The sequence below is a fragment of the Panthera leo genome, chromosome B4 (assembly GCF_018350215.1).
Source record: "Panthera leo isolate Ple1 chromosome B4, P.leo_Ple1_pat1.1, whole genome shotgun sequence".
Taxonomy (NCBI): domain Eukaryota; kingdom Metazoa; phylum Chordata; class Mammalia; order Carnivora; family Felidae; genus Panthera; species Panthera leo.
In genome coordinates, this window is record NC_056685.1 from 49460348 (window position 1) to 49486272 (window position 25925).

The 25925-nt window shown below is 38.2% G+C and overlaps 1 protein-coding gene across 3 annotated transcripts; it reads left to right on the forward strand.

The window, feature by feature from the left end:
* Nucleotides 1–756: 756 nt before the first annotated feature.
* MGST1 (microsomal glutathione S-transferase 1) lies at nucleotides 757–20755 on the forward strand. Of its 3 annotated transcripts, none has more exons than XM_042945909.1 (4): nucleotides 757–984; nucleotides 6952–7099; nucleotides 9326–9420; nucleotides 20140–20755. In XM_042945909.1, exons 2-4 carry the CDS (start codon nucleotides 6974–6976, stop codon nucleotides 20384–20386), a joined length of 468 nt encoding a protein of 155 aa, XP_042801843.1. In that variant the 5' UTR covers nucleotides 757–984; nucleotides 6952–6973; the 3' UTR covers nucleotides 20387–20755. The 3 variants fall into 3 exon arrangements, with proteins under 3 accessions (XP_042801843.1, XP_042801844.1, XP_042801845.1); XM_042945910.1 differs by having other exon boundaries at nucleotides 757–953; XM_042945911.1 differs by lacking the exon at nucleotides 757–984 and adding an exon at nucleotides 995–1177.
* The last annotated feature ends 5170 nt before the right edge of the window (nucleotides 20756–25925 follow it).

Below are 25925 nucleotides of genomic sequence, written 5' to 3' on the forward strand. Positions count from 1 at the left end.
GCAGTATACTACACAGGAGGTGGTAAATGTGTGAGAAGTATTACCAGGAGAGAAGTAACATAGATTGCAAACATAAATCCTTAAACGGTTTTAGATAAAACCAGGGAAGCTAGATCCATAAATATTTTTGTGGGGACTAGGAAGCTTGGAAATATCCCTAATCTAGATATTGACGTTAGAATAACCATGCCTCCCTAAAATACTCCCTAAATGTCCCTGAAAAACCGTACTAAGCTGATTGTGTAATCAACTGATCCAATATAATCTCCTCTAAATCCAGTTTGGACCCTGAACAAGAGGGGACAGAGTGAGGAAGCAAGTTGCTTGGGATCCCAGATTTGGAAGACTATAGGTGCTCTTTACTAAATGTTATATGGTGTCCCTGCCAGCTTTTGCCTGCCACGTGCTCAGGCAAAGCGAAGTTCACTGGAAGGCAATTTTATCAATGATTTCTAATCAGGTTTTGTTTTCTCCCCCAGAGATTTAAATCTTCTATAAAGCTTTAAAGCTTTCAAAAACGCTACAGTAAAACCTTTAAAAACTGTTTTCAGCTAACTAGGACTCACCTGCCTTTTCCTTGCTTTCCACTCCCACATTGGAAAGGTCCGAGGAGACCAAGGTCCTATACTAACCGCTCACACCCCCACCCCCCCCACCCCCCCCCCCCCCCCGAATAGGGGACACAGCGGGGGGGGGGGGCGGGGGGAGGGCAGGGCTTCGACCCGAGCGCAGCGGAGGAGGTCCCAGCGGGGAACGCATGGGCCGCGGTTCCTCCCTCGCACAACAATCGGGTGACTTGGGGGAGGTGCTTCGCAGGGCTGGGAGTCCTGCTTCTGGAGCTGCAGCGCGAGTACCAGGAAATTAGCAGAGTGGGTAGGGCGCCTGCCTGCTGTCCCGTCTGCCCGCGCTGTGAACGCCCCGAGGTGGCAGCGCGACACGCCCGCTGGGGACAGGTTTGTGGCTGGATTCCTACTCGGATTCACTGTACGTGCCGGGCAGGGGATGCGGAAGGAGAGGGCACCGAGAGGGTGGTGGGCGGGCAGGAGCCTTGCAGGAGGCGGGTGTGGGCTGGAGTGGTCTTTGCCCGCGTGAAACTCCTTTGCTCCATTTAGCTGCTACGCGCTGGCTTTTCAATCTGTCACCTCCGAAAGGGAGCTGAGCCCCTCCTCCCTTGTAGGTAAGTTTTCCCCTTTGTCAAACTCCGGGAAAGAAACTTGAGTCAGTCTTGAGTTTCAGTGGTGAGTTACTCATGTTTTCTTCTCAAGCCAGAGGAACGTCCACTTTGAATGGGCCCCCTGGAATTTAGGGAGAATGAAAAGTAGGTGCAAGTTGTAGTTATATGTGAAGGTGCTACCGTTGAAGCAACGTCTGTTCACCCTGAGAGTGTGAATTCCTGCAGCCCTGGGCCAAGTTGGCTTTCCCACCTCCGGAAATACAGGAAAAACTTGCTCCTCGTGGTTCACTTTCACAGGCAAGAAAAACACCAGCAAGTCTAATGATAATGAGATAACCACAACGGCCACAGCAGCCGCAAAGTGCAGGAGGACATAGGTTAAACTTTGTAATGTTGTAGCCAGCTCCCCAGTCCAGAGGCAGAAGCCGTGGGAAACTCTGATTTGGGAGTTGAGGCCTCAGACAGTATTGCTATCACTGGACTGGGGCAGTGGAGAGAAGGGTGCATGTAAATCTCCCATCTCCTTGTTTCCTTTGAAATAGTCCCAAGGCCTCTTGGTAGTCTGGGCACTCTTATTTTCTCCTTTGCCTTCTGCCTGTTTTCTCTCCAAGGGAATGCCAAGTGGGTTGTAATCAAGCATTGTTGTACGGCAGATGGAAAATTCCCCCAGACCCTCAGGTTACAGCCTTTCAGCCATGTAAGACTAGAGTTCTTAGGGCCTTAGAACCAAGCTACACACACCTTTTGCATCCCCTGGCGGCTTCCTGCCCTGGGAGTTAGCGTAGATTATAATAGAGTTTGTGGTCCTGTGCAGTTTCCAAAATAAGAGGACTATGTGTGTTCGTTGACCATCTTTGGTCATTTTTTAAAATGACAAATAGTCCAAATTTGAATATTGCTCTGTGGTGGACAAGTACAGTTTTTCTAAGGGTTTGTTTGAGAGCGGACTTTATTAGTCACTGAGGCTGGGAAGGGAGGTCAGCACTGGCCCCTGAGAACAGCCTTACCCCACATCCACCCAGATCCCTCGGCGTTTTCCTCCCGGCACCTGGGTTCTGAAGTATAGGAGGCCAGGGCTGCAGTTGCCTCAACCGGTCCAGAAATTCTAGAATTGATAACCAGCAAAAAGGCCATTGAATTATCTTTTTTCTTTATCTTGTGGTAGCGTTCTATTTGTTTTAGAAGGTGAAAAGTTGCGGAGTCATGGCTCCGGAGATGTATGCCCAGATTTTTTGTGTGTTTCGCAATATTGATGTTGCAAGGCCACCATAAATAAGAACTTTGTCCTTTTGGCCAAGAGCCTGTAAAGACAAGAGGAATAGTCCATAGTTGAGAGATAGACTCAACTGTAATAGATACAATGGGGGTAGGCATGGTGTTGGGTGGGGACAGCAAGGTAGGAAGATGAGATTGGGCAGAAAAAGACTCCCAGAACACCAAAGTAGTCTAGAATTCTTAGCCTTGATGGTGGATAGCCCATGATGAGCTGAACACTTAAGAAAACTGGATTCTAGTCTTGGTCCCTCTACTGTGAATTTGGGTCAGATTACTCACTCTACCTCTCCAGGCCTCGGTTTCCTTATACCTTAAAGGCAGAGACAAATATGACTTGCTCCAACTACCTTAGAGTTTTCTAGATCAAGTGACATCATGTAAAAGCTTTTTGAAAACTCTAAAATGATCTCCTCAGCGCTTAGGACAGTGCCAAAGTAGGAACTTATTTACCAAATGCTTATATAGCACTTACCAGGTCCGAGTACTTTTCCAAGATCTTCAGACTTTACTCATTTGACACTCACAAGAATCCTGTGAGAAAGGAAGTATTAACCTCATTATACAGGAGAGGTAAGTAAGTCCCCGAGAAGTTAAATCCCCACCAGTAAGTGGCAGAATCTAATTCACCTGGACTCTAGTCTAGTTCCAGAGTCTCTGTGTGCTCAACACTCTTCTCCTTGTCCCTTCAGAGGAGAAGCAGTCACCTCTACCTTAGGGGACCGAGCCCTACTCTCTGGCAAAAATGATGGAGGTATTCTCTGCTGTGCTGACCCATGATGGACAATGAAAGGAACAGTACACTATACAAATATGACATCATTGTAATATTTTATTTTCTTTTTTTAATGTTTATTTATTTATTTTGAGATAGAGAGTGGGGAAGGGACAGAGGGAAGGAGAGAGAGAATCCCAAGCAGGGCCTGCACTGACAATGCAGACCCCGATGTGGGGCCTAATCCCATAAGCTGTGACATAATGACTTGATCCAAAATCAAGAGTCAGAGGCTTTACCAACTAAAGCACCCAGGCGCCCCGTAATATTTTATTTTCCATAATTCATAACCAACTTGGATTTGTACCTCACTCCTAGAATACTCAAAACACCTAACATTTTACTCTTTTAATTATTAGTACTACTATATTGCTCTCCTCCCTCCTGGCAACCTTTTCTAGTAAAAAGCTTTCAGTAATTGCATTTTGACTACAGTGTCCAGCCATGACGTGGGCTCAAGGCAACTTACTGACAAATCAGCTTTGAAAAAAAGTCTAGTCCAGCATCATTTTATTCCATGCCATGAATCACTTCTCTATCTCTTAATGTCTTACCTTCATTATTCCTCACCTGGCCCTCAGGTCTCTGAGAGGTGGTTTGTGGTATGAAATCAGAAGCTTGGCATTGGCCCATTTCCCCAAACCACAGACCCGAGGAGTTCAGCCACATTCTCCGTGTTGGAAAAACTTTGTGAGGTGCACTTTCAATGTGTTGTTCACATTTAAAGAAAAAAAAAACCTCTCATTGCCCTTTTCCTCCAACTGATGACATCTTTGTGTGCTTTTACCACCAGCTGTTCTGGAAAGCTTCCACTTTCTCTCTACTTTTTCTTAAAAAAAAATTTTTTTTCATGTTTATTTATTTTTGAGAGAGACAGAGTGCGAGCTGGGGAGGGGCAGAGAGAGAGGGAGACACAGAATCTGAAGCAGGCTCCAGGCTCTGAGCTGTCAGCACGGAGCTGGATGAGGGACTCGGACCCACGAGCTGTGGGATTATGACCTGAGCCGAAGTCGGATGCTTAACTGAGCCACCCAGGCACCCCTCTACTTTTTCAATACCAATTTTCTCAAAGGGAAGACCATTCTCTGGGCATTCCACTGCTAAATAAATTTTATTCTGAAAACATTCGTAGAGACCTACAGAAACTGTTTTAGATGTAAAATTATTGTTAAATAACAACAATTCCTACTTGATAAACTTTTCTCAATTTTTTTAAATTAACATTCCTGCTATGTTTCTTCAGATCTCTGTCCAGAGGCTTAGGGATCCCTTATTAAGCTAATTACATGAACTCTGAGGGATAGTGCAGTTTATTCATGACTTCCTCCCCACCCCTGCCCCCACTAGTGGAACAAGATCAGATACGTTAAATGGCACTAAAAGTATTGTCTTGCACTGAGAGCTTATATAACATTCTGTGCTTTCAAGACTACTGACCTGTGGAGGTGGATTAGTTTATTGTATGTATTTGTTTTTGTTTTTTAAATGGGGGCATATAGTTTCTGTTTGCTTAAATCCAAAGTACATTTTCAGCCTACCTTGTAAAACAGGGGTTACTTGAGAAGCTTTGGTTTCTTTATCTGAAAAATGGGAATAATAGTACCTACCCTGTGGCGTCATTGGAAGAGGAAACAAGATAACAGATGTAAGATATGCCAGCTGGCCACAGAGCAGGCATTCAATCAATGTTAGTTGAATGAGAATTAAACAGTTTGCAGTCTCTCTCTCTCTCTCTTTTTTTTTTTTAATTTTTGAGAGAGATAGACAGAGTGTGAGCAGAGGAGGGGCAGAGAGAGAGAATCCCAAGCAGGCTTCAGGTTCTGAGCTGTCAGCACAGAGCCCCATGTGGGGCTCAAACTCGTGAACTGCAAGATCATGACCTGAGCCGAAGTTGGGTGCTTAACTGACTGAGCCACCCAGGCACCCCAGCAGTTTGCAGTCTCTTGAAGAAGATAGTACAGTGTAGTTAGTGTACAAGATATGAAGTCATAGGCATGGGTTTGCGTCCTAACTTGGCTGCTTAATATCTTGGAGTCACATTTGCTTCATCTATGAAATGGATATAGATATAAGGACTGTAATGGTATGGTTACAAAGATTAAATAATGCATATAAAGTACATGACAGAATTGGACACCTAGTGAGCTCTTACAAAATTAAGCGTATATGTATGTTGTTTCGATCATACTAACAGCAATGCGTAGACACAGGATGACCAGTAACACAGTATAAGAAGAGATATAAATTTATAGATTATTGGTAGATGGATAGAATGATCAGAATTTGATAGATGTCACTCTAGTAAGGTGGCATTCAGGGGTTGAGTTTTAAAGGCAGGAGTGGACATTGCGTATAAGAGACAGTACTACATGCCAAGGGTGGATATGAGAAAAGATGTGTGTTTATGTGGACAAGATAGAAGAAGCAGATAGCAGGGCTGATCATAGAATGAGAGGACATTAAAGAGAATGGCTACCAGACAGGGTAGGAAATTTAAATTTGAAGCTTTACTTAATCCCTACCCACTTTGACTTCAGTATCACTGGTCTATCTTAGCTTTCCTTCTGAGTACATTCCCAATTATACTTCCAACTCCAGACAGATAGTAACATTCATTGCAATGTGAAGTAACCTGAAGACTTATATAAAGATAATCTTCCTGGGGCATCTGGTGGCTCAGTCAATTGAACGTCTGGCTTTGGCTCAGGTCATGATCTCATGGTTCATGAGTTCAAGCCCCAAGTCATGCTCCCTGCTGTCATTAAGGATCCTCTGTCCCCTTCTTTCTCTGCCCCTCCTCACTCGTGTGCTCGCTCTCTTCCTCAAAAATAAAATAAAATAGAATAAATTAAATTAAATTTAAAATATTAAAGATAATCTTTCTTCCCTTATTCCTTCTATGAAAGTACCATCAATGCCAATTCCTTACTTTGCATTTGCCTAGCATTTTGTTTCTAATATCCTGCTTCCCCTTCTTCACTTGTGTTGGTACTGATGATGACCATAATCATGCTGATAATGATGATCATAATATAATAAACCTTACTGAGGGTGTTCCATGGGCCAGGTGCTGTGCTAAGTATAAATTTATTCCACATGCTATGTCAATTAAATCCTGGCAACAAACCAGTAAGTTAGGAGCCGTTACTATTGCTATCTTATAAATGAAGAATTTCGTTTCAGAGAGGTCGAATCTCTGAACCAAAGTTAACCAAATGGTGGGACTGGAATTCAAATCTTGTAGCCTGGGATCCTAAACACTACTGAAATGGCAAAAAGCTATAAGCTGGGTTTCTAAAGCAGGACGTGTATTAGAATTTAGGCATTCCCAATCAAACATTAATGGTGCTAGTATGTACATAATTTGATGTTTCTAATGAGATCAGTCCATGAACTCTGGTCTTTTGGGTCCAGCTTGCAGTTTGATGCAAAAATATGATTTTAGTCTCTATAGAATTTTGCCCATTTATCTTTCCTTCTCATACCCCTACATTTTCATTTTCGCTCCATGCCTGTTTGATATCTTCAAGCTTAATGTTATAGAACTAGAAAACAACCTGATACTATTTATTTTGAAATTGAAAAAAAGATGATTTCTTCTGTGAATAAACCCAAGATCCTTTTTTAAGAACAATATAGTTAATGCTGCAATGTAAGTACATTATGTGACTATCAAGTTATTTGGGGTATTTATGTCTGCTTTTCCTATCTTGTCTAAAATATTTTTAAGATTCCAGACCAAAATTGAAAAAATGGTTGACCTCACTGAGCTTATGGAAAATGAAGTATTCATGGCCTTTGCTTCCTATACAACGATTATTCTTTCAAAAATGATGTTTATGAGTACTGCAACTGCATTCTTTAGATTGACAAGAAAGGTAAGACATTTAGGGGCGATATTTTCCTTTAAGACTTGAAATTTGGGAAAACAATTTTCTTAATTTACTTTTTTTTTTTTTTTTTTTGGTAAAGCCCAATGGCACGTTGTTTAATATTGCAAATGCATTATGCAGTCATTTGGTACAGATGCATCTGATATATTTATGGAACAGGCACTTTCTCCTGGAAACTACTAAGTGGTTGTTTTCATTGTGGCTTTTACCTTTTGTCATGCTGCTTAGTATATGAGATTCCTGTATTCTGTAAGCAGATTCCATGCTTCTTAGTGTATGAGATTCCTGACATTCCTGTATGTTCCTCATATTAGTATATGAGATTCCTGTAGTATCAAAGTTTTCAAGGAAACGTTCTATAATTTTGGAGTTAATTTTGCCTGCTAGAGTTTAGAAAATAGTCATTTTCCAGACAGTTAACTCGTGTGTTCAGTTCTATGACAGGTGAAGGATATACCTTTGGGGACAGAATTAAGTTCTTATGATTATCAATAGAGTCTTTTATGACTGGGACAAGACATTTGAATTTTGTGTAGTTCCAACTTCTTAAGTAGGTGCTATTTCTGCCCAGCATTATAAGAATGTGATTTTTTCCTAAAATGGAGGGTTGGGGAAGGTATTAGAAAGATTTTGGAACATATATCCTGTACTCAAGCAGGGTTTCTAACACAGTAAGGGGGGTAGAGCAAAACTACCTTGACAGAGAAACTATTTTCATTGGTGTCGTCCCTTGTCAGCAACTACTTCCTGGAAACACCTATTTCTCTAGGAGTGCCTGTCCTGAGTTTTTGTCCAGAGACTTACTTTTGTCTAGAGCTCACAGTCATCCTTAAGATATTTCCCTGTTACTGTCTTGAGGTATAATTCCTTCCCAAGGACATTTACATTTTAACGCGGGCATACACAGACATGTTTAAGGCTCTAATAGGTCCAGGTGTTAGAGCAGCAAGCAGTAAGGTAGTTGCCTACCACCAGCTCCACAGTGTCCTCTAGAAACATGGCACACAGCATAGCAGAAATGTTCCCTGTCTTATAAGGAAAAGAGAAAGGAACTCAGATTTGTGGAATACCAATGATATGTAGCCGTGTGGTGCTCTTGGTATGTGTGAAATCACAGGATCATTTTACATCATCGTTCATATTATCACGGGAAATGAGGGTTAGCCCCCCCATTTTACAGTTGAGGAACTGAAGATCAGAGACATTATGCACCAATAAAGGGTGATGCTGAGATTCTAATTCAGACTGCTTTGAACTCAAATCTCATGCATTTGCCATTGTAATACATTTGTTTACTTGTTTGAAACATGTTTATTGAACATCTAGTGTGTGCCAGACAGAGCTGACTTCAAGAGCTGATCCTGTATCATGTCCTTTCTCATCAGTTCTCTTCAACATCTTAATCTGAGATAAATGTTTATATCATATTAAGAAAAATATTATAATATTTATGGATTTCTAAGTGTAAATTAGGCTAATTTTGTAGTTCATGTTTTTCTTTGCTTTGAATTATTAAGCAGTGGAGCATACTTAAATATTTCTTAAATGCATTTTTCAAGTTTCAAGGGATGGGGAAGTCATATCAAAGAGCATAATCATTGCAGGAAGAAATAAATGAATATATGCTGTAGAACATGTCCTTTATAGGAATGCAATTCAACTTATATTTCACTATATTATTCAACCCAAAGTGTTAATTCAGCAAAAGAAAAGAGATACACATATCCTAACAAAGTACAAAATACATTTCCTGCCCCTCACTCTTTTATGTTTCTTGCCCGTTCTCTAACATCCTTGGCTGGTAAACTTACGACTTTCCTATGAACCGGTCAGTTGGAAATGTTAATACCCTTGAGATAAGTTATATCAACATCACTATGAAAAAAAATGCCAATTCACCATAATAATAGTCAATGATAACTTAAAATTATGCTCTCTTTTCCCTTTATGGTTCCTTTTTGCTATTTTTATACGTTGGTTTTTATTTAAGTCCCTATTTATTCTTTTCTTTAAAAAAATTTTTGGACTGTTAATAAAAATGCAGATTTAAAGTATAGACCCTTACCTGTGCTTGAGCTCTGAATTTTTTCCTAAGGGCCAATCTGGATGCCTGTATTTCTTCTGTTAAAATCCAAATAACTTATCAGGTAGAATACTCACCTGTTATTTGGTATTTGAACAACGTTTCTTATTCCTTGGTATTTGGAATAGGTTTTTGCCAACCCAGAAGACTGTGTAGGCTTTGGCAAAGGAGAAAATGCCAAGAAATATCTTCGGACAGATGACAAAGTGGAACGTGTGCGAAGGTAAACACACTGCCTCCTGAAATTATCTATTTTATCAAAGAATTTTGGTCAAGGAGCTCAGTGAGATGTTGAGGGTCATAAGAAGAGGGAAAAGCAGTCATCTTATATAGTCCATATAATAATTATGGAAAATTAGGATGTAGAAGTCTCCAACTCTCACTGCAATTGTACATGTTGCCAATTTCCTACTTTGTTGGGGTTAATAACTTTGTTCTGTGTAGGGATTTTTCGAAAGTAGTTACAGGTAGGAGGTAAAATGAGGATAGAAGATTCTTGTGTTTTGTCATCTTTCTCTAAAGTTGAGAGTGTCAGCTTGTGTGAAAGGTTGAAGATACTTTTGCATAAGACTCAAAATGTGGGTGGGTGACTCAGTCAATTAAGTGTCTGACTCAATTTTGGCTCAGATCATGATTTCATGGTTCACGGGATCAAGCCCCATGTCAGGCTCTGCACTGACAGCATGGAGCCTGCTTGGGATTCTCCCTCTCTCTCTCTCTTTCTCTCTCTCTCTGCCCCTCCTCGTCTCATACACACTCACTCACTCTCTAGCTCTCTCTCAAAATAAATAAATAAAAATTGAAAAAACAAGACTCAAAATATGAACATGGGAAATCTTGCCCTTCTTTCTCTCTGTCCTTTGTAGGTATTTTGTTTAATGCACTGAGAATTCAATAAACAATGAAAAGCAATAAGCCAAGATACCATTCACACAGGTTCCTAATATAATTAATATACTTAAAAAAAACACATTGAATTCTAGTTCCAAGTGTATATTTCTTAATCCTTTCCATAAAGTCATGTAAATTTCAAACTTTTTTCACCTCTGCTGAACTGTAATTGACAAAATTATAAGACATTTGAAGTGCACAGCATCATGATTTGATCAATATATGTTGTGAAAGGTTTATCCCCAACGTGTTCATTAACACATCCATCACCTCCACATTTACCAACCTCTTTGTTTTTTTATGAAAACATTTAAGTTCTAATCTCTTAGCAAATTTCAATTACACAGTACAGTGTTATTAACTATAACCACCATGTTATGCTTTAGATCCACAGACCTTCTTCATCTTATGACTAAAATTTTGTACCTTTTCACCAACCTGTTCTTAGTTCCCCCAAGCATCTGGCAATCACTTTTCTACTCTGTTTCTATGAGTTTGACTTCTTTTCCCTGTCTTTTAGATTCCTTATATAACTGATACCATACAACATTTATCTTTCTCTGTCTGCTTTATTTTATTTAGCATAGTGTCCTCCAGGTTCATCCATGTTGTTGCACATAACAGGATTTACTTCTTTTTCAAGGATGAATAATCTTCCATCGCATATATATGCCACATTGTCTTTATCCACTCATCCGTTGAGGGACACTTAGGGTGTTTCTGTATCTTGGCTATTGGGAATGCTGTAATGAACATGGGAATGCAGATATCTCTTTGGAATAATGGTTTCTTTTTTTGGATATATGCCCAGAAGTGGAATTGCTGGATCATCTGGCTAGAACCTCCATACTGTTTTCTATAGTAGCTGCACTAGTTTGCATTCCCACCAACAGTGTTCCCTTTTTTCCACATCCTCCCCAGCATTTGTTATCTCTTGTCTTTTTTGATAATAGCCATCCTAACAGAGGTTAGGCTAATCAAAACCATTGCCAGCCAATAGTTTTGGATGTCTTTTTTGGACAAAAATGACTATTCAGGTCCTTTGTCATTTACCAATTGGATTATTATTATTGCTATGGAGTTGTATAAGTTCTTTGTATATTTTGGATATTAACTACGTATCAGATATGTGATTTGCAAATATTTTCTCCTATTCCGTAGATTGTCTTTCCATTTTGATGATGGCTTCCTTTGCTGAACAGAAGCTTTTTGGTTTGATATAGACCCATGTGTTTCTTTTTGGTTTTGTTGTCTTTGCTTTTGGCATCAAATCCAAAAAAAAAAAAAAAAATCATTGCCAAAACCAATGTCAAGGAGCTTACCTTCTGTGTTTTCTTCCAGGAGTTTTATGGCTTCAGGTATTACATTCAAGTCTTCAATCTATTTTGAGTTCATTTTTGTGTATAGTATAAAGTGGGGTCCTGTTTTCATTCTTTTGCATGTGGATATCCAGTTCTCCTAACACAGTTTATTGAAGAAACTGTACTTTCTTCTTGTATATTATTGGCTCTTTTGTCAAAAATTAATTGACTGCAAATCATGGGTTTATTTCTGGGTTTTCTAGAAAATTAGTTATAGGAAATTAGTTGACTATAAATACATTGATTTATTTCTGTTCCTTTGATCTATATGTCTACTTTTATGCCAGTACCATACTGCCTTGATTATTATAGCTTTGTAATACAGTTTAAAATCAGGAACATATGCCTCCAGCTCTGTTCTTCTTTCTCAATTGCTTTGGATTATTCAGGCCTTTATGGTTTCATACAAACTTTAGGATTGTTTTTTCTATTTCTCTAAAAAAATGCCATTGAGATTTTGAGAGGGAGTGCACTGAATCTGCAGATTGCTTTGAGTAGCATGAACATTTTAACAATATCAGTTCTTCCAATCTATGAGCACAGAAGATCTTTCCATTACTTTGTATCTTCTTCAGTTGTTTTCATCAGTGTCTTATAGTTTCCAATTATAGATCTTCCACTTCCTTGGTTAAATTTATCCTTAAGTATTTTATTCGTTTTGGCTCTATTGTAAATTAAATTGTTTTTTAAATTATTCTTTCTGATATTTCATTGTTAGTGTATAAAAATGCATCTGGTTTCTGTGTACTGATTTTGTATCCTACAGCTTTACTGAATTCATTTATTAGTTTTAATAGTTGTTTGGCGGAATTAGGGTTTCTGATATAATATCATGTCATCTGCAAATAGAGACAATTTTACTTCTTTCTTTCCAATTTGGATTTTTATTTTCTGTTCTTGATTAATTAGTCTGGCTAGGACTTCCACACTGTGCTGAATTAAAGTGGTGAGAGTGGGCATCCTTATCTTACTCCTGATCTTAGAGGAAAAACTTTCAGCTTTTCATGATGTATGACATTAGCCATGGGATTGACATATGTAGACTTCATTATGTTGAAGTATATTCCCTCTATGTCCGATTTGTTCAGAGTCTCTATCATGGGGAATTTTGAATTTTGTCAAATGCTTTTTCTGCATCTTTTGAGATGACAATATGATTTTTATCCTTCTTTTTGTTAATGTGGTGTTGATTTATAGATGTTGAACCATTCTTGCGTCTCTGTATTAAATTTCACTTGATAATGGTATATGATTTTTTAAATCTTTTTAAATTAAACTGTTGTATTTGGTTTGCTAGTATTTTGTTGAGGATTTTCCTATCTATGTTCATCAGGATATTGACCTGTTTTTCTTTTCTTATAGTGCCTTTATCTGGCTTTGGCATCAGGGTAATGCTGGCCTTGTCAAATGAGTTTAGAAGTATTCTGTTCTCTTCTACTGTTTTGGAAGAGTTTGAGAAGAATTGGTATTAGTTCTTTAATTGATCAGTAGAATTAACCAGTGAAGTCATCTGGCCCTGGGTTTCTTTGTTGGGAGGTTTTGATTATTGATTCAGTCTCATTACTAGTAATTGGTCTACTCAGATTTTCTAGTTCTTCATGATTCCATCTTGGTATGTTGTATGTTTCCAGGAATTTGTCCATTTCTTCAAGTTTGTTGTCCAGTTTGTTGGTGTCTAATTGTTCATACTAGTCTCCTTTGTATGTCTCTGGTATCAGTTGGAATGTCTCTACTTTCTTTTTTTTAAAATTTTTTTAACATTTATTTATTTTTGAGACAGAGACAGACAGAGCATGAATGGGGGAGGGTCAGAGAAAGAGGGAGACACAGAATCCGAAGCAGACTTCAGGCTCCGAGCTGTCAGCACAGAGCCCGACGTGGGGCTTGAACTCACGGACCGTGAGATCATGACTTGAGCCGAAGTTGGACTGAGCCACCCAGGCGCCCCGGAATGTCTCTACTTTCAATTCTAATTTTATTTATTTGCATCCTCCCTCATTTTTTCTTGTTAAATCTAAAGGTTTATCTATTTTATCTTTTTAAAAAACCAGTTCTTCATTTCATTGACCTTTTCTATTGTCTTTTTAGGCTATATTCCATTTATTTCCACTATGATTTTTGTTATTTCCTTCTGCTAACTTTGGGGTTAGATTATTTGCCATTTTCTTGTTTCTTGAGGTGTAAAGTTAGGTTGTTTATTTGATATCTTTCCTTTTCTTCCTGTAGGATTTATCATCACAAACTTCCCTCTTCAAACTGCTTTTGCTTTTCCCATAAGTTTTGGTGTTTTCTGTTTTATCTTCATTTGTCTCAAGATATTTTTTTTATTTCTCTTGATTTCTTCTTTAACCCTTTGGTTGTTTAGTAGTATGTTGTTTAATCTCCACATATTTGTGAATTTTCCAGTTTTTTTTTTCTTGTAATTGATTTCTAGTTTAGTACAGTTATGATTGGAATTGATGATATGATTTCATACTTCTTAAATTTATTAAGTCTTGTTTTTTGGCCTAACATATGATCTGTCCTGGAGAAAGTTCTATGTGTATTTGAGATGAATGTGTATTCTGTTGTTGTTGGGTGGCACGTTTAAAAAAATGTCTTTGGGTTCATCTGAGCTTATGTATAGAATTTAACTCCAATGTTTTCATATTGATTTTATGTATGGATAATCTGTCCATTGTTATTTTTTAAATTTTATTTATTTTGGGGGGGCAGAGAGAGAGAGAGAGACAGAATCTTAAGCTGATAGTGAGGAGCCTGACACAGAGCTCAAACCCACAAACTGTGAGATCATGACCTGAGCCAATAATCAAGAGTCGAATGCTTAATCGACTGAGCCACCCAGGTGTCCCTGGATGATCTATCCATTGTTGAAAGTAGGGTATTAAAATCCCCTACTATTATTACTATATTGTCATTTCTCCCTTTTGGTCTGTTAATATTTGCTTTATATATTTAGATGCTTCTATGATAGGTGTATAAATATTTACTAATGTTATATCCTCTGGATGAATTGACCTCTTTCATCATTATATAATGGCTTTCTTTATCTCTTATAATCTTTAGCTTGAAGCCTGTTTTGTCTGATATAAGTGTAGCTATTCTTGCTTTCTTTTGTGTTCCATTTCCATGGAATATCTTTTTCCATCCCTTCACTTTCAGTCTATGTGTCCTTAAAGCAGAAATGAGTCTCTGGTAGGCAGCATCTAGTTTTATCTTGTTTTTTTTTTTTTTTTTTATCCATTCATTCTGTATCTTTTGTTATAGTTACTTATACTACTTTCGTCTTTTAGCCTTTTCTTTTTTAATTTTTTTTTAGTGTTTAATTTTGAAAGAGAGAGAGAGAGAGAGAGACAGAGCACGAGCAGGGGAGGGGAAGAGGGAGAGGGAGACACAGAATCCAAAGCAGGGTCCAGGCTCTGAGCTGTCAGCACAGAGCCTGACGTGGGGCTCAAACCTACAGACCATGAGATAATGACCTGAGCTGAAGTCGGTCACTTAACCGACTGAGCCACCCAGGTGACTGTCTTCTAGTCTTTATACTAGAGTTATGTGATTTACCCACCATCATTACATTAGTATATTTTGAATTTAATTATATTTGCTTTTGCTGATGAGTTTTATACTTTCATACATTTTCTTCTTACTAATTGCTGTCCTTTTGTTTCAGCTTAAAGAACACCCTTTAATATTTCTAGCTGCTTTAGTGGTGATGAACACTTTCAGCTTTTATTTGGAAAACTCTTATCTCTTCTTCAATCTGAAGGACAACTTTGTCAGGTATAGGATTCCTGATGGCAGGTTTTTTATTGTTGTTGTTGTTATTTTTTTTCTTTTAAAACAGTAGAATATATCATCCACTCCCTTCTGCCTTGTAGTTTCTGGTAAAAAATATTCTGATAGTCTTATAGGGTTCCTTTGTATAAAACAACCTGCTTTTCTCTTGCTGGTTTTAAGAGTTTCTCCTGTCTTTAACTTTTGGTAATTTACTTATAATGTGTTTCAGTGTGGGTCTCTTTGGATTCATATTTTTTTGTAGTTTCTGAGGTTCCTGTATCTGGATATCTGTTTATTTCTCCAGGTTAGGGAAGGTGTTAACCATTATTTTTTGGGCTAAGCTTTCTGCCCCCTTTTCACCCTCTTCTACTTCTGGGACCTCCATAATACATACATACATACATACATACATACATACATACATACATAAAATTAATGTTTTTAATTATATTCCATAAGTTCCATAAACTATATTTACTTTTTCATTATTTTTTTTCTTTTTGTGCCTATAATTGGATGAATTCCACTGCTATGTCTTCAAGTTTACTGATCCTTTATTCTACTTGATCTAGTCTGTTGATGAACCACTTTATTGAATTTTTAAATTCAGTTACTGTATTCTTCTGCTCTGTGTTTTCTTTTAGGCACTTTTTAATATTTTCTATTTCTGTTGTAAATCTAGCTTTGTTCATGCATTTCTCTCCTGACCTTATTGAGCATCTTATGATCATTATTTTAAACTCTGTATTAAGTAAATCTAGTTATTTCTGTTTCATTAAGATCTGTTCCTGTAGATTTATCTTGTTCTTTGGTTTGAAACATATTCTTCTGTTTTTTCGTCTTTCTTGGCACTGTGTTGGTTTCTGTGCATTAGATAAAACAACCACTTCTCTCAGTCTTGACAGAGTGGTCTCATGTAGGAAATTAACCTTGTCAATTATCCTAGCCTGAGCCCTGTTGTCTCTCAGACCTTCGTGACAGTCCAAGCTGCCATCTTTGTTTTTACTGGTCCCCAATAGTTCAAGGTATGTCAAGATTTGTCAAGTGTTCCAAAGGGAGGATAACAGTCAACATTTAAATATAAGCTAATTGGAAGCTGGACATTTAAGTAACAGCTGGGAAAGTATGTAGTTATGCCCCTTCTAAGGAGATACTGGGGTTTGGGCATTTTAGTCAACTCCATCTGTGCTGGGCCTGCGTATAGCCATGTGGACAGATAGCCGAAGTGACTGCTTGAGCTTGTGGAGAACTGATTCTTTGTTTGCTATGTTTTGTGGGAATAAAATCTAACTAACTAACTCATGACTGTTAGTGCTGATCAGGGCCAGGTGACCCAGGGACCCCTCCCTAGGACTGCAGCCATAAAGGTTGGAGTGAATACATGTGTATAAACTCCTTGCAGGGAGATAGTGGTGACTGGGATCAAGCTAGAGAGAGAAGGCCAGGGAGGTATCCACCAGCTTCCCTGGTTTCTACAAAGGATCAAAGACTGAACCTAGATACAAGCGTGCTGATGCTTAGGCAGTAGATTTCAAAGTATGTAGTTGCAGACCTTTAAGAGAAAGACTGGGAGATGGACAATTTTGCCTGCTCCCTCTGTGCTGACACACAAGTCTTGTACATCCCTTAACTTCTCTATTTTATTTGTTGTAAGTCTCGTGGGTCTTTGAGATGCAATCCTCAGTAATTTTCAGAGCAAGATATTTTGGGGGTTCTGTCCTGGGGTGAGAGTCTTAAATGTTTGGGCACTAAATGTGAAGTCCAAACCCACTCCTCCTCAGGAAGAAGCTGGGAGTTGGAAATTCCCTCTCAGTTGTGTGACAGTAAGCTGGGGGTAGGGTTTATGGCAAGACTGTGTCTCAGCCTTAAAGATGGATATTGTTCAATGTCTAGGAGTCACGCAGTTGTTTTCTGGATTTCTTTCAGATGTAATTACTTTGTGTGGAGCTCTACATTTGATGTGGCTGTGGAAGGGAGGGAGTTCAGGAGCCTCCTGTGTCACCATCTTGGCTGTCCCTTTTTCACCCACAGAATTTTTGTTGTTGTTGGGATTCTATTACTGATCTATTAATTACCGTATCCTAACACTGAAACATCAAAGTTATATATCAATTTCTCATTTAGTGTATTCTTTTCTCTTTTTTTAATATTTATTTATTTTTGAGAGAGAGAGATACAGAGCATGAGCAGGGAAGGGACAGAGAGGGGGATATACTGAATCTGAAGCAGGCTCCAGGCTCTGAGCTGTCAGCACAGAGCCTAACACAAGGCTGAGGCTCACAAACCACAAGGTCATGACCTGAGCTGAAGTCGGATGCTTAATCTACTGAGCTACCCAGGCGCCCCACATCTAGTATTTTCTAATGCTCATCCACACATGGTGCAATTCTAGGCACATTTCAAGGAATAAGTAAACTTACATAAAATTAAAGAAACAATGAAGTGTTTTCACAACCATACTCAAACATACAGATAGTTAGTTTTGTGGCGAATAGTTAAGATAGGAAACATCATGAGTATAGCTGATGGCACCACTTCTGTTTGGTGAATATGAAGAGTGAAATGGATACTGAAATAAGAAAAATTTACTTCTGTAATTCAGGTATCAGTTAGAGTCTCTAGTCCCTTTAGGATCTAGATCATATTTACATTATCACATTTTTGATTCCCAGTGAAAGTCTGAAACCTCTCCCAAGATTTCTGCAGATTCCCTGTCAGTCTGGTCCCTACATTTGTGCATGTTTCCGTTGTCTACATTTTGTGAGACTAGCATAAACTTGGCTCTTTCCTCAACTCTCGACAAACCAACTTAAGAAATGTGGCTAAAATAGACTTGACTAAATTGAGTCACGTTACGGCAACGCAAACATTTCAAGTTGTAGGTTAGACAGAGCTCTGACGGTGTCCTTCAGCGGCCTCTCCCTGGGAAGTTGCACTGTACCTTCTTTGCTTTGGATGATGCCCAGCAGGACATCATTTTGCAGGCTCTGCTTTTGCCCCATGCATTCTCTTGTTCTACCAGTACCAAAATGAAATTCACATTTTTTTCTTATGCAAAAATTCAATCCCAAGTTATTTATTAAACAAGAATGTTTTTCTTCTAAGAAGAAGTCTGTGCTAGATAGCATGAATAAAATTTTAGCCTCTGCTTCACTTAGTTATATATTTGTTAAGTTAGCAGTCCTGCAGAGTAAATCAGCCAGTCTTAAAAATGGACTGTGTCAAGCGTGTGGATCTAAAATAGTTTCAGGACAGAGAATCAATGTGAAAATTTCAAACTGTATCAGAAAATTATAAGTGTTATGGTGAAAAAGAATAAACTTTAGAAAAGGTGAGTAATGCTTTGTGGAGTTCCTAAAACCACCAAAAAGACAGTAAGCAGTTTCAAACTTTGTCTTTACCTTTCTGTACCTCCCTTCTAGAGAAGGTAACCACATCCATGATGCTAATCATGACCCTATACTCATAACATTGCCCGGGACTTGAAAGTGATAACAATTAGACTCTCAATAGCATTAGTAAGTTTGAAGGGAAGATCCAAGTGTCATGTGTGAAAGCTTAATAAAAGATATTTTATTATGAGATTTTAGATTCTTCCCCACTTTCCCTTCCCATTCCCACCCCCCATGCCCATTGTACTTCCAGAGGAGAAAGCCATTATTGAAGCTGATCTTGTGGAAAGCCATTATTGAAGCTGATCTTCTAGTCAGGTTGTGAATAACCATTGACCTTAGTTCTGAAAGGAGTCCGTATCCTTAGAGATGCAGCGAATGTGTGCACAGCGCCCCCTGGTGATCAGACACTGGGTTTTCAGTGTGGAGACAGGAGAAAGCGTCTCCAAGAAAGACTGTCGGGTTTCCTGTTGTAATTTTTGAGACTTTATCGACCCCACCAAAAAGTTTCTAGTAACAATTCGCCATTGGAGATACTTTGCAGATAAAGATTTTCCAGAATCTCCCCATTTCGTTTTTAACCTTGACTTTTTTTTCTTTTCATTACTTCCACATGTAAAGCTATTTCTATTAGTATAGAAATATGTAAATTTCCACATGTAAATCCAATGTCAGGGACTGAGTGGGGCTACAAATGAAGTGAAATGAAGTATGCTTTCAGTATGCAATACTGAAAAAATTGATATCGATGACATGTGGGACAAATAATTAAAAACATAAAGTAATATGTCTTGGAAATGTTAAGATAAATGAATGGCTTAAAGTAAGTTACTTGCATTTGGGCAGACAGAAATCAGTGATGATTAGAAAACATTTTACATATGTATTTATTTAATCCTATCTCACCATGTTCTGGAAAGAATTTGAGACCATATATACATTCAATACAAGATAAAAGGAAAGTTGCAAGGTAATCAGAGCAGCTGGAGAAATAAAGGGTACCATTCAAAAGGAAAAGAAGGAAGGCTTGGCTTTGGTATATAGGGAAAGGAGAGATGTTTAGAATATACTACTTTCAAAGGCAGAGAATCCCTTTTCCCTCAGAGTGCTTAATCAAGTCTAGGTGATACTCACTGGGGATTCTGCTAAGGGACTGATGCATGGGCTAGGAGTTGAACTAGATGGCTTCCCTTCTGGCCCCAGTGCATGAACAAAGCATTCACTGAGACATTATTGTGTGTGTATCACTGTCACTGCTTCTATTGGGATAATATAAAAGAGCTTTAAGACTGATATTCCTGAAAGTGCAAAGTGTCTTCGTTATTATATGTTGAGATACACTAATAATAGAAACAAAAATAATGATATGTTAAATAAAAGCCAGATTTTTAAAGGGCAAGGCAATTTAAACAAAAATGAAATAAATACGCATTTTAAAAAATCCGTTTAGTTTTAAAAGAAATGGAAAAATGAATATATGTCTACTGATTTTGAAAGTAGTGTTTTGCTAATTTCCCACAGAGCTCACCTGAATGACCTTGAAAACATTGTGCCATTTCTTGGTATTGGCCTTCTGTATTCCTTGAGTGGTCCAGATCTCTCTACAGCCATCCTGCACTTCAGACTCTTTGTTGGAGCACGGATCTACCACACAGTCGCGTATTTGACACCCCTTCCCCAGCCAAATCGTGCTTTGGCTTTCTTTCTTGGCTATGGAGTTACTTTTTCAATGGCTTACAGGTTGCTAAAGAGTAGATTGTACCTGTAAGGAGAATCCTACAACTCATCATCCAGTTATTTTCTAAGAATTCTGTACTTCCAATTTATGATGATTTTTTTTTTGTTTTTAGATTTTAAGTGGGAGGGGAGCAGAGAAATTTAGATGGGGCAGACAGCCTGAATATTAACATGACCAATATCCTTTATTCTTATGCTTGTACTGAAATTTTAACACAATTCTTAAGTCTTTTGATTTCCTATTTAAGTGCCTTGTGATAAATTCAGATTATAATTTGTAACATTCATTCAACATTTAATATTTTAAATCTATAAAAAGGGTGAGTGTATGTATGATACCCCTGTATTTCAATATTGCTGAAACAGACATATGAAATAAAGAATTTGAAGAATAGTTTAATTTGGTTTAATTTTTCCCATCTTATATTTTCAAAAAAAGAGTTTAGAGTGGGAGAGAGCCAAAGCATAAGAGACTGTTAAAAACTGAGAACAAACTGAGGGTTGATGGGGGGTGGGAGGGAGGGCAGGGTGGGAGGGAGGGGAGGGTGGGTGATGGGTATTGAGGAGGGCACCTTTTGGGATGAGCACTGGGTGTTGTATGGAAACCAATTTGACAGTAAATTTCATATATTAAAAAAATAAATAAATAAATAAATAAATAAATAAAAAATAAATAAATAAAAGTAAAAAAAAAAATTAAAAAAAAAAAAGTTTTAAACCTACAGGAAAGTGGAAAAGTAGTACAATGCTCCTTTATATATGTTTCACCCAAGTTTACCAACTGTTAACATTTTTCTTACTTGCTTTCACTCTCTCACTCAATGTTTTTTTCTGAATCATTTCAAAGTAGGTTGCAGAAATCATGATACTTCACTTCTAAATACTTCAACATGTATCTCCTATGAATAAGACAATCTCCAAATAAGTGCAATATCATGATCACACACAAGAAATTTAACATTAATATAATAATGTTATATATAATTCATATCTAAATTTCCCTGATTTTTCTAATAACGTCCTTTATAACTGCTATAGTTTTGATCCAGGAATCAAACAAGGACCACACAAGCATTTTGTTATTGTTTCTATTTAGTTTTCAATGAAATTGAAGAGTTCTTTCATTTTCTTTTCTTTTCTTTTTTTTTTTTGTCTTTAATAACATTGACATTTTTTTGAGGAGTAAATGCTCGTTTTACGGGATGAACCTTAATCTGACTTTGTTTTTCTATTGTTTTCTTGTTCTTATGTTCAGATTAAACATTTTTGGTGACACTGTGTCTTCCACATTACAACATATCAATAAGCATATGATGTCAGTTTGCCCTGTTAATTGGTGCTGTTCAATTTGATCAACTTAGTAAGGTTGTATCAACCATATTTGTCCATTGTAAAGATATCTTTTTATTTTTGTAATCATACATGGGGACAAGTTGACACTACCCAAATCCTGTTTTCCTATAAACTTTCACCCAATGGGTTGAGCATTCTAATAATGCTGTCTGGTTTCCACATAAAAATATTAATATATACATATAAAAATTCATGAAATATATATAAGTATACAAACATATAAACACATATAAATCCACACAGATTTAGATTTTTAAATGGAATTATGTGTACTTAATATCTTATAATAAAGGATGAACTTCTAAAATATCAATATTACACTTGCCACTAAATTTATATTATTAGTTTTGCTATCTCTTGATTAGTCTCAATTATAAATACATATTTCTTAAAAAAAAGTGCTTTTAGTGGCTCTCATAATTGTTCATTCAGGTTTACCGCACAAGAGAATATCATTGTGTAATATTTTAGGTCTCATAATTTGAGCAACTCTTAAGTACATAAACAGAAACTGTTGGCCTATGGAGAATTCTGTACAAGTTTCTTTTTACATTTTTTTTTTTTTCTGTTTAAAAGCAGCTTGGGCATAGCATGGGTCTTGGCTTCAGAAAAGCTTGTGGTGTAATTAATGGAAAAGTCCATAAGCTTAGAAGTGAAAGGCCCAAAGTTCAAGGATTGGATCTACCTGCATAAACACACACACAAACACACACACACACACTCTCTCTCTCTCTCTCTCCCTGCTCTTTGGATTTGGATTACCTATTTACCCTGTCTGAGCTTCATTTTCCTCAAACTCTTTGTGAGATTTTTTAAAGGTCTAATGATCTCTGTGTGTGGAGCCTATAAAAAAATACTTTCTAAACAAGTAAGTGTTCTCCATGTGAAAAATTATCTGAGTAATCTATCAGGCTTAACGATTCAGTTAGCTGAAGTTTTCTTAGCTTCATGTGAGATCTTTAACCATGGTCATTCTTCTCTTTGTTTTTTTTAAATTTCTACTTCCCTAGTAATGCTTCTCAGAGTATTAGCTGAGTAGACTGTGGTTATCATAATGGTTATCCATTCAGTTACTAATATTTGATACCCATCACTAAACTGTCAGGACAAAAAAACAGACGTTTAAGTTTTATATTCTCAGAGGCATAAGAACTATGTGTATGTGCAGAAAACACTTAAGAAAAAATGAAAATGTCCAGAAGTAACCTACTTCATTTAATTCCCAAGTTTGAATAATAGTTGCAAAGACAATTTTATTTTTTTAATTTAAAACAATTTTTTTTAATGTTTATTTTTGAGAGACAGAGAGAGAGAGAGTGCAAGTAGGGGAGGGGCAGAGAGAGAAGGAGACACAGAAACTGAAGCAGGCTCCGGGCTCAGAGCTGTCAACACAGAGCCGGACGCGGGGCTCAAAGTCATGAACTCCGGGGTCATGACGTGAGCTGAAGTCAGATGCTTAACCGACTGAGCCACCCAGACGCCCTGTAAAGACAATTTTAAATGGTTTCTAACTCTATTTTCCCTTACAAGAGAAGCTTTAGATGTTGGGAGATTCACTAGTGGAATCATTTTTTTTTTAATGTTTATTTATGTTTGAGAGAGATGGGGAGGGGCATTGAGAGGGAGACAGAAGATCCAAAGCGGACTCTGTGCTGACAGCAGACAGTCTGATGCAGGGCTCGAATTCACAAACCATGAGATCATGACGTGAGCTGAAGTAGGAGGCTCAATCGACTGAACTACCTACGTGCCCCAGTGGAATTGTTTTAATGGAAGCAGATGGATGAAGGGGACAAATACTGGTCTAGTCTCTCCTGCACCAAGGATTCCCCACTTGACTGCATAATACCCTGGGCTTTAGAGCAAAGTGCACAGTGAGCAACTCACCTGTGATCAGACAGACATGGAAAAGAGAGTGCACAGTTTACACACACTGTTATCTGCGAGGCATATGGTGGATATGTTCATGTTTCTGCCACTTAATTGGAACTCTGAAAGTGAGGATTGTGTTTTATTTATTTTTGTATACGTGTTCTCATTCATGTACACAGACATGCATATAAATACTCGCACCCACACACGTCGTATTCTCAAACCCTACATCACACACACACAGCCGGTACCAGCACCATCACCAGTACTAACCGTTATGGATACTTAGTGATTGGGTAACATGTTACTTCTTCAAACTTCGCCATCTCCCTTCACTCATGCCTTGCTATCCCCTCACCTACCCTAAAACAGCTCTACCGTAAGTCAAGATTTTTCTGCAGAAATCAGAAGATATTTATCTGTAATTCTTATAGATGCCGTATGTAGGGAAGCGATGGGAGTTTTGTTGGAGAGGATGCAGTGGCTCTCGAATGAGGGTGAAAGGTGGGACATGTTTCATTAAAATCTCTACAGCTAGCATCTATACACACAATTTTATATATAAAATTGAATCTATATTATTTAGGATATAAGCCCTATTGTTTTATCTTATGATATTGCATAGAATCTTCTAAGCAGGTGGGGACATCTATTTATAAGATGTACTTATTTGGATGGGGCATGTTGTGAAAGATGGTGAGTTTCATGAATATCAAAGGGCTCAGCGCTTTAAAAAAGGTTAAGAAAACTTTACCAATCGATGCCGAATGGAGTCCATCTGTTTTGAAGGCTCAGAGATTTACTCTTTCATTGCATAGGTGCCCTCAGGACCTGAGACGCAAGTCGTAAGAACCAAAATATAAATGAGACTGCAGTGTAAACCAGAATGGCAGGGAATTCATCGAAAGTCAGTCTTATAAGTGTCCCATGTTCTGGTCTAAATCCCAGGGACCAGTCCATTGTGTCGCCATGGTCACAGTAACTTAGAAGCTAAAATCATGATCAGAAAGCCTCTGTTGATTTTATCTGAAGGAGTGTTGCCAAAAGTACCAAAGTTACTCCACCCCTTAACACTCTACACGTTGTAGGTAGGCTTATGTGGAAAAAAAAAAAAAAAAAAAAAAAAATCATACTTGGTGAGCATGGGTTTAGACCCAAGAGAGTTAGATGAATCAAATGTTAAATGGCATAAGACTAAAATAATCTGATACATCCATTTCAAAACAGAGATGATCTCCTGAACAGGATTAAAAATACTCAGAGTCCCCTGGCTATAGCACTTCACATTCGTCTCCACACTTGGAACAGCCTTGCAAGTGGGGACTAGCAAGACCTACACTGACAATGCGAGCCCCTCTCCAACCTGGGTGCTTAGACGGTCACAGTCAACGCGTATCTTTGTGTTCTTCTTTTCCCGTTTCCCTAGCTATCTGATCCTTCTTCCGACTGAGAGTCTAGTCTACCTCTTGAGTCTTAATGAGTTGGAAGCTAATGACTTATACCTACACTATGTTCAGCTAGGAGATTAACTGTCAAAAATTAATTGTTCAACCTTTGATTCCTAGTAATAGGGGAACCTCCAGAAACACCTAAGCACTGCTAACAGCAGTTAGCGCTCTAACATTCAATGATTCTAAGGCCAGATGTCTCCCCAGGTGGTGTGAAGAGCATGGAGTTTCTGGTGCCTAAAGCATTAAACTTTAAGGCAAAGAGACTCATATCCACGGAATCCTGCATGGGCTGTATAAGCCATTCACCTGAAGGGTCTACTTTATAAATACAAAAAAAATAATAAATTTGTGAGATGCACAGTTGCATCACACTGACTCTTCTTGAAGGCAGTTGGTGAGACGTGAGGCAATTTGCCTCGGGAGTCGCCACAATCCATTTAGAAACGGCGGCACAAAAGTCCCATGATCGTCTCCCCCCTGCCAGCCTGAAATGTCAGCCCTGTGGGAAGCTGATAGGTGTTCCTGCTATCAGCGGAAGCAGCACCTCTACATGCGTATCTTCCAGAGTATTTTATTCACTCTACATCCTATGTAAACTGTTGGATTTGACAAGGAGGAGTTGTCAAAGGCAGACTACTGGGAAGGGGCTATGTTCGGTTGAATTTGGCACCAATCTCTCACACTTGACAGCTCAAGTACAGGGTTGCGGATGAGCTATAGAACCTATGAGCCCCCTCAGTCAGCGTGCGCAGACCCTAAGTCACATTTAATTCAGGGAGCCCTGACAGCCCTGCATAAAATGGGAGCAGTAAAATGAAGAAATAGGAGCTGTGTGCAAGAGTGGGCCATTTAAGTTATTTCCTTTTACTGGAGTTTTGGAAAATACGAACCAGG